We start from the raw sequence: 16,831 nt of genomic DNA on the forward strand, positions 1-16,831 counted from the left end.
ATCATTCTGTGATTTTATGATTCTGGGGTAAATGGTTGTTGAGAAATTCATGACTGAGGATACTCCCAAACTGGTAGACTTTCTCAGTTATAAATCCCAAACATAATAAGGATAATTGTATATGCTTATAAGTCCCTTAAAGTCACAGAGTGATAGGGAACTCTTTATATCATCACCCAAAATATTTTGTATATATCTGTTACAATAGTCATCAAAAATACCCAGGTGTTTATGGCATTTAGACTGCCATGAAAGGAATAATTTAGTTTTAGAGAGAAAACTGTCTGTTCAAAACTGTAATTATTGATGAGATAATAGAAGTCGGATGGCATGACAAGGAGCTGAATAATTTTATTTTCCTACCATAGCAGAATACCTAGGAAAGTAAAAGGAATTCATGCTTCAGAACAGCATATGAACTCCTAGGAGTGTTGCTGAGCACTCTTTCTGCAGCGCTGCCAGGCCTGATCATAAGGGCCTTAGCTGTTGGGGAATCAGACCCCACAGCTAGACTGTTCCTTTTTGGTGCCATTTACCTGGCAGTGAGGTCTCCTGAGCTGCTAGCTTTGCTGTGCAAATGTCACGAGAAGTGAGCTGGAGGTCCCCCAGCATTCATAGCAGCATACCAGAAAGCTGTAGAGGAGAAAGCTGTTTGCAGAGAGAATGGCTCATTGACAGAATAGCTCTAGAACATTGGTCATTTAGGGTCATTGCAGAGTTTAGGGAAGATCAGGGAGTTGTTCAGAAGTGCTCTAGGGCCAGCCCTAATTGCCTGCCTGAACTCAGCAAGTTCAGATCATTCCAGCTGTGAAACGACAGCCTTCACCCTTGCTTTGTGCAAATCCAAAAAATGCTCCAAATCTCACGAGTTGAGAATTGTTCCTTCCAGTTGGAAGGCAGCTGTACAGTGACCCTGTGAAACAGCCAGCAGGGAGAAGGGGCTGTGAAACCTTTTAAGCTTTGGGGAGTGATGTGACACAACGGACTTTCCTCAGCGACACCTGGTGTATGTTTTGCCCCAAATAGGCATGGAGTGTGTGGACTCTGTGACACACCTAACAGGAGACGTGTATCCATCAGGTGGTCTGAGAGGCTGGCGTTCCCAGCTCTGCACAGCACTGTGGCCTCTGCCGCTTCATCCAGGAGAATGAGTGTAAGCCATCGTGCAGATATCAATCAATTCACCAGGGGCAAGTTTAATATTAATCCTTTTAGATTTGGCTTTGGAAAAAGATGCCAGGCTAGCTTGGCCACTAAGCCAGATCCTGCAGCTTGGATAAGCATCCGAATGCTAGCCTCCTATTCAAAGTTTAATATAAATGCTGCAACGACCAACTATCCCTCTGAGCGACAGGACTGGTACATGTATAACAGCTATGCTACAAATTCTGTATGCCATTTTCCCATGGGAATAGAGATTAGGGAATGTTCCCATTTTTAAGTCACCTCACCCCAGGCACCTGAAGCCATCTCCTCACAAAGGATGGACATGCAGCCCATGTTCTCGGAGAAAGCAGTGTCCCCTTCTGTATCCCCAGCCAGGCACTAGGCATTAGAGACTGAAAAAAACCCACTAGTTCTTTTGGGTATTAAATGCGCAGGCACTTGCAAACACAGTTTCTGAGAAACACAAAGATTTCCTGTGTGATATCTGATAGGGCTGTACTTTGAAAGGGTAAAATGCAAGTCTAATGCATTATTTTGCCTGTCTTTTCTACTGTACCGTGCCATGCCCCCACCTGTAATTCAGACTCATGTACAAGGACACTCGCAAACTCTTTCACAGATACACACACACATATTTCCTTTGATGTTTTTTTGTTCTGTGGTCAGTACAGTGTTTGTATCATATTTACCATGGGGATTTGTTGGTGTGTTGGTATAAGTTGTGGTATTTTCTCCTTAACTGCAAGTAGTAATCACAGAGAGGCTGAAGCCTTGCATGCCTAATATTCTGGGAGTATTGCCTTTTTTCATGATTCTATCATAATAATTCTTCTTCCTTTCTGTTACATCAAAGGGGACTCTTTTAAGTTTTGGGGTTTCTGTTGGTGGTGGTGGTGTTTTTGTTAGAAATGTTAAAAACCTTAGGCTAGGTATGAATTCTCAGTACACCTCTTATCTTTTATGGCCTTGGAGGAATTCTTATCAGGGCTAGCAGCGCAGCTTCACAGAGCTTATCTGCATATCCTCAAGTAGCCAGGATGGCATCATTTTACTTCTCTGGCTGCAAAGGTTTCAATGCTCTGAAAGACTGCTGCAAACTCAGAGGTGTAGTGCTGAAAGAGGCATTTGCATTCATTCAGCTATGTAAGTACAGTAAGAACCTGGAGTATAGTAAGGACTTAATAAAAAACAGGTTATCCCATGATCAGCATTAAGATTTAAATTTAACTTGTTGAAATTTAACCCCATTCAACAAACCACTTATACATAAATCCTACTCAGTGGAATATAGGCACTTGATCTAAGGTGACTGTGGTCTTAACTTCTTTTCAGCCTGTTTGAGAACCCCTCTAATGACTTTGAAGGCCCTTGAAGAATGTTGAAAGAGATGTTTCTGTTTATTCTTCTTCTGACTTTTACCTTTCAAGAAAAAAAAATCAGCATTCAGAAGCAGTTCTAATGACTTTGAATGCCTTTGAAGAACGAGATGTTTCTGTTTATTCTGACTTTTACCTTTCAGGGAAAAAAAAAAAAATCAGCATTCAGAAGCAGCCCAGTACAGAAGTAAGTTTAAAAAATCATTATTCCATTCTACTGGACAACAATTTGCTATGGGAAAAACAAACTCAGTAAAATGAACAGGTCAACAAATAACTCTTCTAGACTGATCTTCAATCTGACAGTATCAGGGACTACTCTATCATCATAGGTGGGTAGGAAAATGAGTTTGATGTGATTCTTAGACATGGCAATCATTCCTGATTCCCAGGGATATTGGGAGAGTATTCCAGTATCTGCTACTAGTGGAGGCTGCTGAATGAACAGAAACTTTGCCAATCACTGCATTTCTGCCTTATTGTCTGAAATACAGAATTAGCAGCACAGAAAAAACTGTATCTCAAACAAAATGTCTTTTTATTTCCCTTTGTTTTCTTTTAGCACATCTCACAGAGCAAGAATTACGCATATTCCTTTCCAGAAATCAGTGCTGGTAAGAATCCACCTTCATGCTATTTTGATAACTTTTCTGGATTTTTAACCTCAGATATTAAATATGTAAACACATTTAAATAACACTGAAGAGCTATTAAAGAGCAGAGCATAAGGCAGAAAATATTTACTCAGCAATCTTACTTTGCATAGCCACGGCCTGGGCCAGACTGTGTTTCTTATGTTTGCAAGTAAATTATTCATTTCAGAAACTGAGCAAATCCAGCCTCCTGAGTCTGACCTCTCCAATAAACCAACCTAAGTTAATAATTTGCATGACTCCTTTGCTTGCACAGAATAATAACTCGCAGAGCAATGGCATCTCAGGAATGGTTTATAAAAATGTGGTACATCCCAGTGATTGGTAGGGATTTTAGGATGACCCTGGCTACTGTAGTCTCTGAAAAGCTTTGCAAGTTTTGGCTTACATAAGGCTGGATTCACAGATGTGCACTAGAGGAGAAATATGCTCACATAGCAGAAATCCCCCAAATTAGGCATTTCTCCCGAGCGCTACGGCGTTGTGTCATTCTGGACCACAATATACGATCTGACTGTTAAATGGTTTTGGGCTCCTGGTCATGCTGACATCAGTGAGAGTTCAGCATCTACATTCCACTGAGAATTTGTAGCTTAATTGTTCTGATTCGTATCTGTAAATTGGGGAAAACAGCATTTCTTTGCAGCACAAGGCTGCCATGAAGCGTGTAAACACGACGATAACAAGAACTCTATGAGCAACAAGTCACCTCCGTTCTAAGTTAGCTGGTGTGAAAGTCATACAAGCACTACTGCTCTAACAAAATTCATACATAAACCACTTCCATCACTCTACACCTACATGTTCTTTTTAACACTATTTCGCTCTTTAAACCTGCCTTCAATTCCATGCCCCATTTTTATCCTTTGAGTACTAAAAAAAGCCGCTGATTTAACAGTGCATCTGAGCGCAGAACGAGCCCACCTCTTGCTTGGGCGATGGCTGGTTACCACTGACAGCACTGTTGTTTTACTAAGCTTGCAGACAGTTGCTAGGCAGATGGATAATAACGCAAAGGATGCTACTCATCTCAACATTCTGGGAGTGCAGATGGAAAACTCAAGCTCTCTCTCCTTAACATACATTTCTTTGGAAAGCCACGATACAAACACAGTGGTAATAGCATATATCTGAAGCTGAGTCACAAATGTAGTAGTAATAGCATATATCTGAAGCTGAGTGGAACAGCAACAGCACCACGATGCTTTCTGTTAGAGCAAGGAGTGATGAAGGTACCGCTTGACACATAAGAACGTGGTTAAAAACCTGTATTGCCTTTCATGGGATAAAACAAGAACAAAGTCCATGTATCAACGGGCTGTACAAACAAAACATACACAAGATAAGCATGAGTCTATTATGTTCAGAAAAAAACCACAGGTATCTTTTTAGAGATAAGGTACTATGGCAATATAGTTATTAAGGAATTTATATGGTTGATACACGACTGTATTTTGGATAGACTCCAAGTAACAGCCAGCGATAGGCTGGTGTTGGATAAGCATACACGGGGCAGCTGTCCTACAGCCATGCGACTGCAATGAAGTTACGATGCAAGATTGTGCGATAAGACTCCTATCAAAACCAAAATTACAATAATGTACTTGCATAGGGCTTACAAACACCACTGAACGCACAAAATAATCTGAAGAGCCTATTTATACAATCTCAAAATCCTGAGATACTCATCCCTGTTTAACAGTTTTGAACCTGTAACGCTCACAAAGCCACTTCATTGTTGTCTAAATTCCTTAGAATTTTCCTTCATGTCAATTGCCAAAAAATAGAAGGCTGCTGCTGTGCTAAGAAAAGCACTCATTATGCAAACCAATGTTGTTTCCTTACTCCCTCTGTCCTGGCTTCATCTGTAGCCACTCACTCTTCTTCGCAGCAGGCCGTACTTTCTTGTAGTCGAGACTGTCACTGGCTCTGGTTGCTTTATGTCTGGGCACCAAAGATCTCCTGCTGTTGTTGAGCCTTAGGATCACTAACAAAAGAACAACTCAGCAGACTCAGAGGGGATTGAAGGAATGGTTCACAGGTATTAGGTGATAGTAGCCTGCCAGCTCAAGCACCGATTGCCACATTCCTTTCAAGATGTCCCATCCTACTTTGGGTCTCTGTTGACCACAAAACAAGGAATGAACCTATACTTCAATGGGTGAGGAATGCACGCTGATGCAATCGGGGACAAAACCCAGTTTTATTGTACCTGAGTGATTTTTAAAAAAATCAGAATTCACTATCAGAACATCAGTCTGAAGAATCCTGCAAGATAAGGTCCCACAGCATAGCTTTGCATTACTTCATTAACCAAGAAGAGTGTGAGCATGAACAAAGCCAGGAAGGAACTGTGCTAGGCTGCCAGCTAAACGTGCTCAGGTGAAAACTGCTGATGGGTGTGTTCTGCAAACACCAGCAGCTTATGCTGTTCACCTCATGCCAGCAGATCACCATCTTCATGGGAACTCAAGCTAATCCATCCAGGTAGGGAATCCACACTGACTTATGATAGCAGAGACCATACTGACAGTAGAGGGAAAATTGAAGTAATCTGGCATTTAGCCTGCAACAGAGACTAAAACATCTCTTAAGGCCTCCCTGGGACACCCTTCCTGAATGCTGTCACCAGCATCCCATGTTTATTGCACTGACTGCAGGACACTAAGTCACAGAACAGCAGTCCTGAGAAGACTTGCATGATGTTTTTCTTTAAAGGGAGCTATAAAAATTAAGCTACTTGCTTCCAAAAGTGTTTTAGCTCACTACTCAAAGCATTTTAGTGGAGCAAAAGCCCTTTCAACTGCTCCTACTTAGGCTCAGGGACCTGCAAGTGTTGCAATTCAGATCATTTGTCATGAAACAATACACGACAAATGGATTTGTACTGTTTGTCCCCTGGCCAGGCAGGTAGCAGTTCTAGGCATGCCAAGCAAGTCCTGTCTATTTTATTGTTAATGTATAGAATATAAGTGATTAAGAAAGAAAACCTTTAGATTTTAAAGGTGTTTTTACCCCCACAAGTATATAAGCACTTGTGAAACAATCATGCTGAAACTTAAAGGTTCAATTTTACTTGTTCTATAGAGAAAATGACCATGGGACTCCAGTCTAATAAAGAAAAAAAGAATTTTGGTAATGAAATAGAAAAGAATGGTGTCTAGTTTTCATAATGCTTAGAACAAAACCCAGTAACAGGCAGAGAATCAAATCCAGAAGAGAATCTACAGAACCCTTTCTCTCAGGCAGTGGCATACAGAATCTTAGCGTTGGCAGATTTCTGTCAGGTGGCCCAAGGGCACATGCCCATTCAATTTCTTCTACCCATCAGTAAAAAATAGCAAATGCTGTATCAGAAACAGATATGGGAACAAACTGCACTTAGTCAGCATCTGGACTGGAACTAAATCTTACAGAAGAGGGTTGCAGTAAGGTTGTATTAGTGAAATCCCACCACAGGTGATTACTAAATTGTTTCTCACCTTTTAAAAGGACATCTCTACATTTCCACATAGTCTGTGACAAACATTAAAAGGAGAATGCTAGACTAAGTGAAAATTTAAATACTGAAAATAATTCACTAGGACAACAAACCATGCCTGAAAGTTACTTTATTTGTTCATAAGGTCTGTGCGTTACAGCAAGCGTAAGTTTAGCTACTGTGGACAAAGCTCAGTCTGGAAGAGCATTTAATGTTAAACCATAGAGATGTACAGCGAGTAGAGCCCACATCTGCACACAACACACTGTTTCTATTGCTGGAATCTCACACGCAGGAGTTAGAGATCTTTGAGATCTTTCTGGATGTTCCACAATGTATCTGCACTCTTCTTCAGCTGGGCCACCTCATCATCCTTCAGCTTTTGGTTGATGACACTTGTCAGTCCAGAGGCACTTAGGACAGCAGGAAGACTTAAGAACACATCATTCTCAATGCCATACATGCCCTGCCACAAGAGAGATCAAACATGAGCCCGTCATCCCAGATCAGCTTTTACTTCATACAGCAGGAAGCAGAGCTCAAGACAGTCATTTTGAAACCTGCAGAAATGTTTCAGTCACAATGCATTTGGAAAAAAAAGAGTACAGAGCTGGTTTAGACGAAGTGATTGGCAGCACAGAGATGGCCGACTTCAGAAACCCTACCTACAAACCCCTCACTTTTATTTATATCCAGCAAGTAGTGTCAAAATTCAAAGAAAAAGGATTAGGACAGGTCTCTCTCCTACTGCAGAGGGAGCAGCAAGTTCAGCCTGCTGAGTCCTAGCTGCACCAGAGGTTATACAGCTGGTGCAGGCTAGATGCAGCCAGTTACCCCAGCTATAAAAGGACACAGCTCTTCTCTTTAGCACCCTTGCTAGACTATAGTTCATGCAATCACATCTGGTCCTCCACAAAGTTTTCCATTTTTGGGCTGAAACTTCTTTTTAATCAGTCTGCATGCCACATGTGGCAAATGTTACACAAGGGTAGTACAACACTGGGTAGAATACAGAGAAATTAGTTTCAACTCCATGCTTGTGAGGAGGGTAGGCTAAGAGGTCAGACTAGAGGAAATTTGAAGTAAGTTCCCATCTTAAATTCAAATTAGTATTTACAAAGCTTCCTTAGTCTCTTATTAGCAGGGTACTGAACAATCTAGCTCTCCCATATTAAGAAAATGAACTAGAGCATCCAATTAGGCACCACATCTTACCTTCACCAGCGTCGAGACTGAGTGAACCCGGTACAAGTTCTTCAGCATGGTCTCACAGAGGTCAGCAACGCTAAGGCCAATAGCCCAGTTGGTGTATCCCTTAAGTTTGATTACCTCATAGGCACTGAGGAAATATTGAAATGCATTAAGACGTCTTCAAAACACTACGTGAATGCTAAGTCTGAGGATGCGTGAATGCTTCCCGTTTAAAAATCTGAAACTCCTGGCACATTAAGAATTAAAACAAAGCAAGAGAGTTACATATTTCAGCATCAGAGGATAAGTATGTCTACATTATCCCCTATGTATAATGAAGAAACCTTTTTATTCTTACATTAGCCGACAAGAAAAATAGCTTCCACCTATGAAGAGTTCCTACAAAACCAGTTCTCTATTCATGGCAGTGGCACAATCATTCTGAGTGCATTTGGAGCAGGTAAACATTCAGCGCTGCAGTACTAAAGTGGTTCTGTTACGCAGTAGCTTGTCCCACTGCAGGATAAAGCTTGTCAACTGAAGCCCTGCCTTTCTGTGCTTAAAGCAGCAGTTCCACTTGTGCAACCCTCTAAATAAAAGGGCACAAAAGCTGCAGCAGCATGGAGAGGCAGGGTGCAGACTGGCTATTTTCAGCACCACATTTATCTACCTTAAGTCATCATACCTTTCAACCACTTGCTTGTGGACTTCCTTCCAGTTCTCAGCATCTTTGTCGGTTCCCATGGCAGGATTCAGCTCCTGGAGAGAAACGCCTGCCACATTGACTCCGCTCCAAACAGCCACTGTAACAGAGAGAGGTTGTAAATAGCACTGAGCAACTCTCCCTCCACTTTTCCAACATAACATAACTGGAAACAAAGTAGTAGTAGCCAGAACCACCATAAGGGTTTGAGGCAGAAGTTTAAATTTAACCACAGTTCATTCTGAGAACTCTAAGGGTCAAATATGAGACTATTTTAGTACTGACACTTTTAACAAGTCAATCACAACATAGGAACAAGAGAAATTCCAGTCCTTGGAAGGCACAGACAGCTACTTTTAAACTCAAACACCGAATTCTAGCAGAAAAGGCACATCTTAAGACGTTCAGCCTTTTAAAACTAATTTTACTCGAATTGCAGCATGTATGTGTGTATTTGCTGTCCCACTAAATCAGAATTAGAGTCAGCTTTCAAGAATTCTACTTGTTTCCCTGAATAAGAAGGCAGCAATATGCAAACAGACCACAGAGAGGAATTTGCATGTGTCCATACTGGCAGCTTATAGGTACTCATTCTGTTTCTGTGAATTAACTAGGGATTCTTAGTTACTTCAAAGCAAAAGCAGCTGTAACCCTGAAGCAAGATGAGCTCTGTATAGGCCCAGCCAAGCTGTGCTTGCAGCGTGGGGCTGGCTTCAGTGAACACTGCTGTTGATCACATGCTGCACTTTGATCTAGTGCAGGGGACATTAAAGAGGTGTCTCCCTTAGAAATACACAGCACTAAAATATAAAACAGTATCAGTCTACATACAGACATTCTGCTGCATCATTTCAGATTTGAAATGCATGACCTGAATTAAGACAAATAAGCTTCTATTTTTCTCAGTTTTAAAACCATCTTCTCTTTTAAAGAGCATGGAGAAAGGCCACAAAATAAGGTAAGGGATAATTTTGTTAGCCTGAGCCTGGATTACTAGATTTTTCTACTACTTGCTAAAAGCTCTGCCATGGACCTAAGAGCTAATACTGCTTTCAGAGAACGGTCCTACAGGCTATGCTGTGATACTCCAAAAACTGAGGATTAACAGAAGTAGAAAGCTGTAGCCTTTAAGGCACAACTTCAGCTAACAAAAGTCCAGTTCAGGGTTTAATTGTACAGCCACAATCACTTTTAGTAAGAAAGCACAGCTAGATTTCCTGGACTTGTCTCAAGTCTAATCATTGCAAGAACACAGCAAAGTGTTACTCAAGCTGAGCTGCATCTATTCTTCCAGAATTTTGTAATATCCTTTAGGCCTCAACTCTAACGTTGTATTGCTTGTTCCCAAGGAGGTCAGAACTGCTCCTTACCACTGGAATCACCATGTTCTCCCAAGATCCAGCCATGGCAGCTGGTTGGGTGGATACCAAGTCGCTCAGCCATCAGATAGCGAAACCTAGCTGCATCAAGGTTGCAGCCACTTCCAATCACACGGTGTTTTGGCAGGCCGCTCAGCTTCCATGTGACATAGGTTAATATATCCACTGAAAAGGAAAAACACACACAATAAATTAAACCGTTCACATACACCAAGAACACTCCAGCGACAATTTTACTGCAAGTGCCAAGGCGATCAGGAATACCTAAAACAGTTGTGCTCATTGCTCAAAGTATTTCAGATCTGACTATATGGTGGATTAAAATGAATGGACTGCTTGAAATTTAGGATCCGTCAAGCTATTGCTCAAAGAAAACTGGGGACGGTCTTCAGAGATCAGTATCCGACCAGCTAAAGTTAGAGGCACTTTGTCACAGCTAAGCCCCACGGCATCCAGAACTGGGACTGAACTTGTGGCCAAAACGTTAATGCTATTTCATTACATAACATTACCTTTCACTGCATCACAGTAAGAGGCAAAGCAATTTATAATGAAACATGTTGGAGATTTACATACGTAATTTTTAGTTGGTAACTACTTCAGTTTAATTTCTTGATCAGATTTGTGCATTAAGCAGTTTCTGTAGCATGAACAGCCATGAGCAATATGCTTCAGCTGCTCTGTGGCTCTAAAAATACAGTTTTAGGAAAAACAAACCTAGGCTGGGGCAGACAGAGGGGGGTGTGAGTTAGTCCACAGCTCAAAGCAACAACAAACAGGCTGCAATAATTATGTATCCAAAACTCTCAAAAGCCTGACAGTTCTCAGGAGGGAATATGTGGGTACAGAGATCCAAGTTACATCAGTTGCCCTGCTCAGGCGCCAAAATCATGTCTTCGCAGTACAGTCCACACCTTCCTGTCACAAGTGGCATGCTCAGCAGGCACAGCTCCCCTGCAGCTTCAGCTGGGGCAGTTCCTGCCAGGATCACAGTAATCTGTACAGACAGAGCACCTCCCTATCGAACAGCCACAGTTGCTCCAGACAATCTGGCTTTCGAGTCAGGTGCTGAGATACACATCCCGACTTCAAGCTCGGCTTTGTAGTCTTACTGTCTGCCCTGCAGTATGGCTTTCCACGGGACAGGCTGAAGACAGTGCCATCTAAGATAGAGCCCAGACAGATCCAAGGAAGTTAAACAGGGAAGGACATCAAGGTCACACACCAACATACGTGTAGTGGACACTGCTGAAGTCCCCTCTAATGGGCTTACAATAACTTCAACTCTAAGACTAGTGGACAAAACTGCACACATTGAGAAAATAATTCATTATAAAAGCAGCAACATACAATTCTCCTTCTGCAGCTGCCCTACTGGAGAGAAGTCTATAGTTTGAATTCAGCCCTGCTAGAACAAGCACAATTTGATCTTTGACTGATAAAAAAACCCAATTGAACTGAGTGTTTAAAACTGCCTTAAGTCATTGTACTTGCACAGTAGCCACTTGCTCACTACACTGGCATTCAGGAGTACTAATTGTATGCCAGCTAATTACTCAACCACCAGCTGAGTTGCTAGCTTCACGTGTGTGGTTTTCACTCCACCAAGTCACTTCATTGGCCAGGGTTCTGTACTAACGGCTCACTCACGGAATCAAGCAGTGACAGCCCTGCAGAGGCTTTGCAGGGTGCCTATCATAATGGTTACTGTCAGCTTCAGGCACCCAAATATCCAAGCTGTCCCAGTGCCATGAGATGCTCGTGAGTGAGCACACAAATGTGTAATCAGTTATAACTAAGTCTTGTCTAATGCAGCTGAATTATGTAGTACAGTTAACCTTTCCTTCACCACAGGCTTCAGCATGCAAATTCTTCCTGAAAGAGTAGCCAAGACTATAGGGCAAGCCCTTCATCCTGAAAAATGGTCATATCATATCCAGACGTGAAAGTTACAACTGAGAATTTAAAAGCAAAACGGATGTCTCCTTCAAAGATTAAAATTTTAAACCACCTACTGCTGCAGCCAAAGCATGTAAAGAACTGAGGTATTTACCATGAGGCATGCTTTTAAAATACAGACACTGTGAGAAGTTCTGAATAAAGAGACCATCGGACAGCATAGAATATTTGTCTGTATTCTGCTGTTAGCAGCTACATGGCAGATGTCCACGCAAAGCTACTAGTGTTTTGTTTTATCAATCTTCTCAAATACAAATTGAGCATTGAAAACTAGTTCTGACAAATACAATTTGGAAGTGTTCTAGCAAAAGATTGCCTTACCTGGGTTGGAAACAACCAGGATGGTGCAGTTGGGGCTGTATTTGATGACCTGAGGAATGATAAATTTGAAGACATTCACATTCCTCTGAACCAGGTTGAGACGACTCTCCCCCTCTTGCTGACGAACGCCTGCAGTTACCACCACAATCTTGGAGTTGGCTGTGACAGCATAGTCTGCAACAGAGCACGGGGCAAGAAGGCAGAGCGTGTTAGATATCCATAATCCCTGTATGAGCACCATGCTATTGAAATCGGTGATAAGGCTAGCTCCTCCATTGTGCATACATTCAAACCCAGAAGACATGAGATGTCAATATTAAAGCCAGCACCACCTCTTAATATTGTCCTGATATAGCAGTATGTGGGTCTTGAGAGTACATTCAACCCCTCTGAATCTTATTTCCACTACCCAACTAACAATACTGTTTCTTCTACATCAAAGAGGTACTAGAATTTCATTAAAACCAGTTCTACTCAAACCCACAACTGAAGTGGCCACTTGAGATGCAACAGAGCCCAGATTAAGAGCCACTCCCACTGCTAGTGTTCATCTGAACTCTCACCCCACTTCATACACCAACTTTCCAATGCCAAAACCTTAAGAGTTCTTTAGGATTACACAACTAACGCTCCACTATTAAGCAAATCCCCCTGAATATCAGTATTCAAGAAACCGAGGTTCACCTTTGTCTGCCACGATCTTGTGAGTGTGAAGGAACAAGCTCCCATGCTGTAGATCCATCATTTCTCCTTTTAGTTTGTCTTCCAAAACATCAACCAGAGCAAGCTCATCACAAAGATCCTGAAAACAACAAAATCTGAGGGAGTCAGTGACACAGATAACTTGCATTTTAAAGTTACCCTTGAGTTGTATTATGTTTTAAAGTAGCACGTTATACATCTGAAAGCATCTCTCCTCCAAAGATAAACCAGCAGGACAGCACGATCTTGGTGTTCTGATATATCTCACAGTAACAAGAGGCCTTATTTAAATACCTAATAGAATACACCATGTAATTATAAAATGAGTATTCTCTAACGGTCCTTCAACCAAATTTATTTCACAAAAATACAAAATGGGAATAGACTTATTTTCCTCAATACTAAAAATGGTATCAAGGGGAAAAAAAAATCTTCACTTAATTTTTCTCTACTAAAGGCATCACATTGCATTTACTCTGCCAAACAGGTTTAGCCATGTATGCTTGTTGTCCAGCCAGGTTAAGTCAGGAGATAATGCCATATAATCTCAAAACAGGAAAACAGTGAAATACAGGGGTGAAGGAAAGAGGCATTCTGCTCTAATGCAGAGTTCTGCTGCCTTCTGACAGAAGTGTTTACTACCTGTGTAAACTCCACTATACCTAAAGGCTTCTCATTCAGGAAGTTATAGTGATATTCAAATAACTTTTTCTCTATTTTCCTTAGTACCTACACTCCATTTGAAAGCAGTTAAGCCATCCTTATGCAATGAAAAATTACTGCAAGCAGGCTTCTTTGATACTTTCATGTGAAGTAACATGTGTTACCCTTTATATTAAGTAAACAATTATCAGCATCAACTAAGCTACTTTAAACACACAACAATATGCACTGTTTTTCCTGTAGAAAACTGTATTTAACAGCAGGCATACTTAAGTTTTTCATTTCATACTTTAAAAGAGAGTGTTAAGAGTTTATTGCTTTTTTGCACTGCTTCCTTTCCCAGCTGATTTGATGAACTGCTGAAGGGAAACCCTGAAAAGCTCTATCTGCCCTTGTTCTGATCTCAAAATGGTTTAGAGGGTAAAATTAAAACCCGTTATTTAAACATTATGAACAAGTATCCTTAACTGAAGTCACTGGTGTCAAGCTAAGAAGTTAGTGCAATCAGAATTTGAAAAGAATGTGTGCACATATGCAATTATGCAGAGATTTATACACAGTCTGACAATCTTGGGCTGAGTCTAGACCTTGCAACCAGTGTTCACCAGACTCAGCCAGCTCTCACTGAACCAGAGGAGCACCTGAAATAGCTCCAATGACTTGTTTCATGAATTTGCATCAGTGTTGCCTAGAGAAGAATTCAGCTCATTATTCACACACATGGGAAAGAAGTCTACACAGTCACTGAATGCAGCTTAAAGTATTCTCACTGGAAACAGCTGACTTATGACTGTGGCAACGTTGCCATTTCTAAAACAGTATGACAGCATCAGAGACTTGTCTCAGAGGGAGCTAAAAATAACCAATATGGAAGTTTTAGTGTCATTCAAATCTACATCCTAAATAATACTAATTTCAGTTTACGCTTGTAGAATCACACTTTAATTTTATAAACTTCAAAGCCATATAAAACTCAACTGCATCTATACGTTAAAGTACAAGAAACGAAGTACATAGTTCTATGCCACGGTTTAACAAAAAGACCTCTTGGAGCCAACCATCTTACACAAGTCAAAGCCATATCTAATTCAGTGACAAGAAACAGATGGTTTTGTTATGAAATTGTTTTCTGCTGTAGCTTATACTTGTGAGGTAATGAGAGCAGAAGTCTGGATGAAGTAGACTCCATCATGCCATAACCAGAGCTTTTCAAACCGGTCTGTACTCTGGGTTGGGCACATACAACTCATTAACAGTAAAACTTTGTGCCTAGATTTCTAAAAGCAGAGTTTGATCCTGCTTAGAGCAGCATATTCAACACAGATGGATGTGGAACTGTAGTGACATTGACAGTTCCTTCACCTGGCTCCCTTGGTGCCAACCTCACAGGTTACTGTACTCCTTCTAAAGCAAAGAAGTTCGGATCATAAGAGGCAAACTTTAAAAAATGCAGATGTAAAACCCCACAACGAACTATCAGTATGTTTCCATTCAATTTCTCCTTTAGTTGTTCAGTTTCAAAAAGCTATTTATTACTTTCACATCAGCACTTCCTTCCACCGTGGCCTTTTCTTACTGTCAGATTTTCCTTGCGCGCAAAGCTCATGAGTATCAGCAAGTAAAAACCCTTAAAACTGTTTCAATTACTAATATCCCATTACTTTAAAACATGCATCCTCAAGGTAATAGGCAGAGGGCTTAGTGCCAAATAAAATTCAGCTGGTCTAGCAGTATGTGCAATGTTATTGATCTCATTGTGAGCTACTTGATTTTGTATGTGCCTCTGCAAGTGGGTAGGGCACACCTGTTTATGCCTTCTTTAAAAAGAAAGAGATCTACAGCTTCCATTTGCCTTTTCAAAAACAGTATGAGAGGAATTCTCTAACTCATTCACAATATTCTCTAAAAAACAAAGTGCAAAGTACAAGAGATCCTTATTGCATAATAAGCCTTTGCTTGGCTCAAAGACTGCAACATGAGATTTAAAAAAAGAAAAACCCCACAGTAACAGGAAAAGTCAGAATAACCTCTAAGTCCAGGCCTCAATTTTTACTTTAAAAAAAAAAAAAAAACCCACACTAGCTAAAACCTCTCTGGAAACAATAAAGTCACAACCAAGCAATAAGGGCTTAAGAGAAATAAGGAACCCAACCGAAGGGAATAGCAGCATTTTCAGTCATTATGTCACAGACACATGAGAAAAGTAAAATGCAAACATGTAGTTCCAATTCCTGTCCCGTATTTCATACGGATTTCGGCTCCGTCTGCGTTCTCTGCCCAGCAGGGCTCTCCCACCAAGTAAACTCCAGCTTTGTTGTGGAAGAATAAGAAAATTAAAATGAGAAAGCAAAGTTTGGCAGGGGCTTCAGAGCCATCGCTCACTACGTTTTCCCAGCAGCCTGCAAAATAACTCTGCCTAACGAGAGATTTATTGCTGAGCACAGATGGAGAGGTGAGGAACAACGGGGAGGTCAGCAGGTCGCTGCTTGCTTACAGGAGCCTCAAACGATTCGTTCCTGTACCAACCTACCGCCTTTCCCACCATCTGCTAAGACAAACAGGCAGCGCGGATGTTAGAGCGATGGGAACGGGTGCACCACGTTGTCCTTGAGCCGTACCTTTCCAAGGATGCTGATAGCACAGGCCATCCCAACCTGCCCAACCCCCACAACTGTGATCTTGTTGTTCGGGACCGTGTTCCCCGGAGCAACGGGGGTCAGCAGCTTCTCCTTGAGAGTGGCCATGGTGTTCTGCAAGGAGGGAAGAGAGAGACGTGGTTCAAAGCAAGCCAGAGGGAACCAACAGGCACCTCGGAACCGGTCACCCGCCACAGCAGCGCCTTGCCAACGGAGCGGCTGACGTCCGGCAGCACGCGGGCACGCTGCCCTTGATCGCCAGGCTCCTTCCACCCCACGCGTTACCAGCCCGCTCCCACACCCCCCTTGGCCACGGGGATCTGGCTCCCATCCCTCCCTGCACACCCTGGTCCCCAGAGAGGGGCTGAGGGGGGAGCAGAGGCTATTTTGGTAAGAGAATGCCCTTCCTTGGCAGTTCTCAGCGCCTCCTGGCAGAAGGCTGAGGACACCTCCCGCCTCGACGGCTCTTTAGCATCCACCTCGCTCCAAAACCCCCGTGGGGGCTCTGGCGATGAAGAACCAGTTTGGGAGCAGTGGGCCTGCTGGGAATGCCCCGGCTCGTTTCCATTCGGCCCCCGAAGCTCCCACCTTCCCAGCCAG

The 16,831-nt window shown here is 42.0% G+C and overlaps 1 protein-coding gene across 2 annotated transcripts; it reads right to left on the minus strand.

Annotated features, from left to right (window-relative positions):
• Window positions 1-6,790: 6,790 nt before the first annotated feature.
• LDHB (lactate dehydrogenase B) lies at window positions 6,791-16,369 on the minus strand. Of its 2 annotated transcripts, XM_010153042.1 has the most exons (7): window positions 16,214-16,369; window positions 12,915-13,032; window positions 12,231-12,404; window positions 9,942-10,115; window positions 8,554-8,671; window positions 7,893-8,016; window positions 6,793-7,143 (listed from the first exon to the last, which is right to left on the minus strand). In XM_010153042.1, the coding sequence occupies exons 1-7, from the start codon at window positions 16,337-16,339 to the stop codon at window positions 6,976-6,978; spliced, it is 1,002 nt and encodes a 333-aa protein (XP_010151344.1). In that variant the 5' UTR covers window positions 16,340-16,369; the 3' UTR covers window positions 6,793-6,975. The 2 variants fall into 2 exon arrangements, with proteins under 2 accessions (XP_010151345.1, XP_010151344.1); XM_010153043.1 differs by lacking the exon at window positions 12,231-12,404 and having other exon boundaries at window positions 6,791-7,143; window positions 16,214-16,339.
• Between the last annotated feature and the right edge of the window lie 462 nt (window positions 16,370-16,831).

This window comes from Eurypyga helias, unplaced genomic scaffold (assembly GCF_000690775.1).
Source record: "Eurypyga helias isolate BGI_N326 unplaced genomic scaffold, ASM69077v1 scaffold8156, whole genome shotgun sequence".
Classification (NCBI taxonomy): domain Eukaryota; kingdom Metazoa; phylum Chordata; class Aves; order Eurypygiformes; family Eurypygidae; genus Eurypyga; species Eurypyga helias.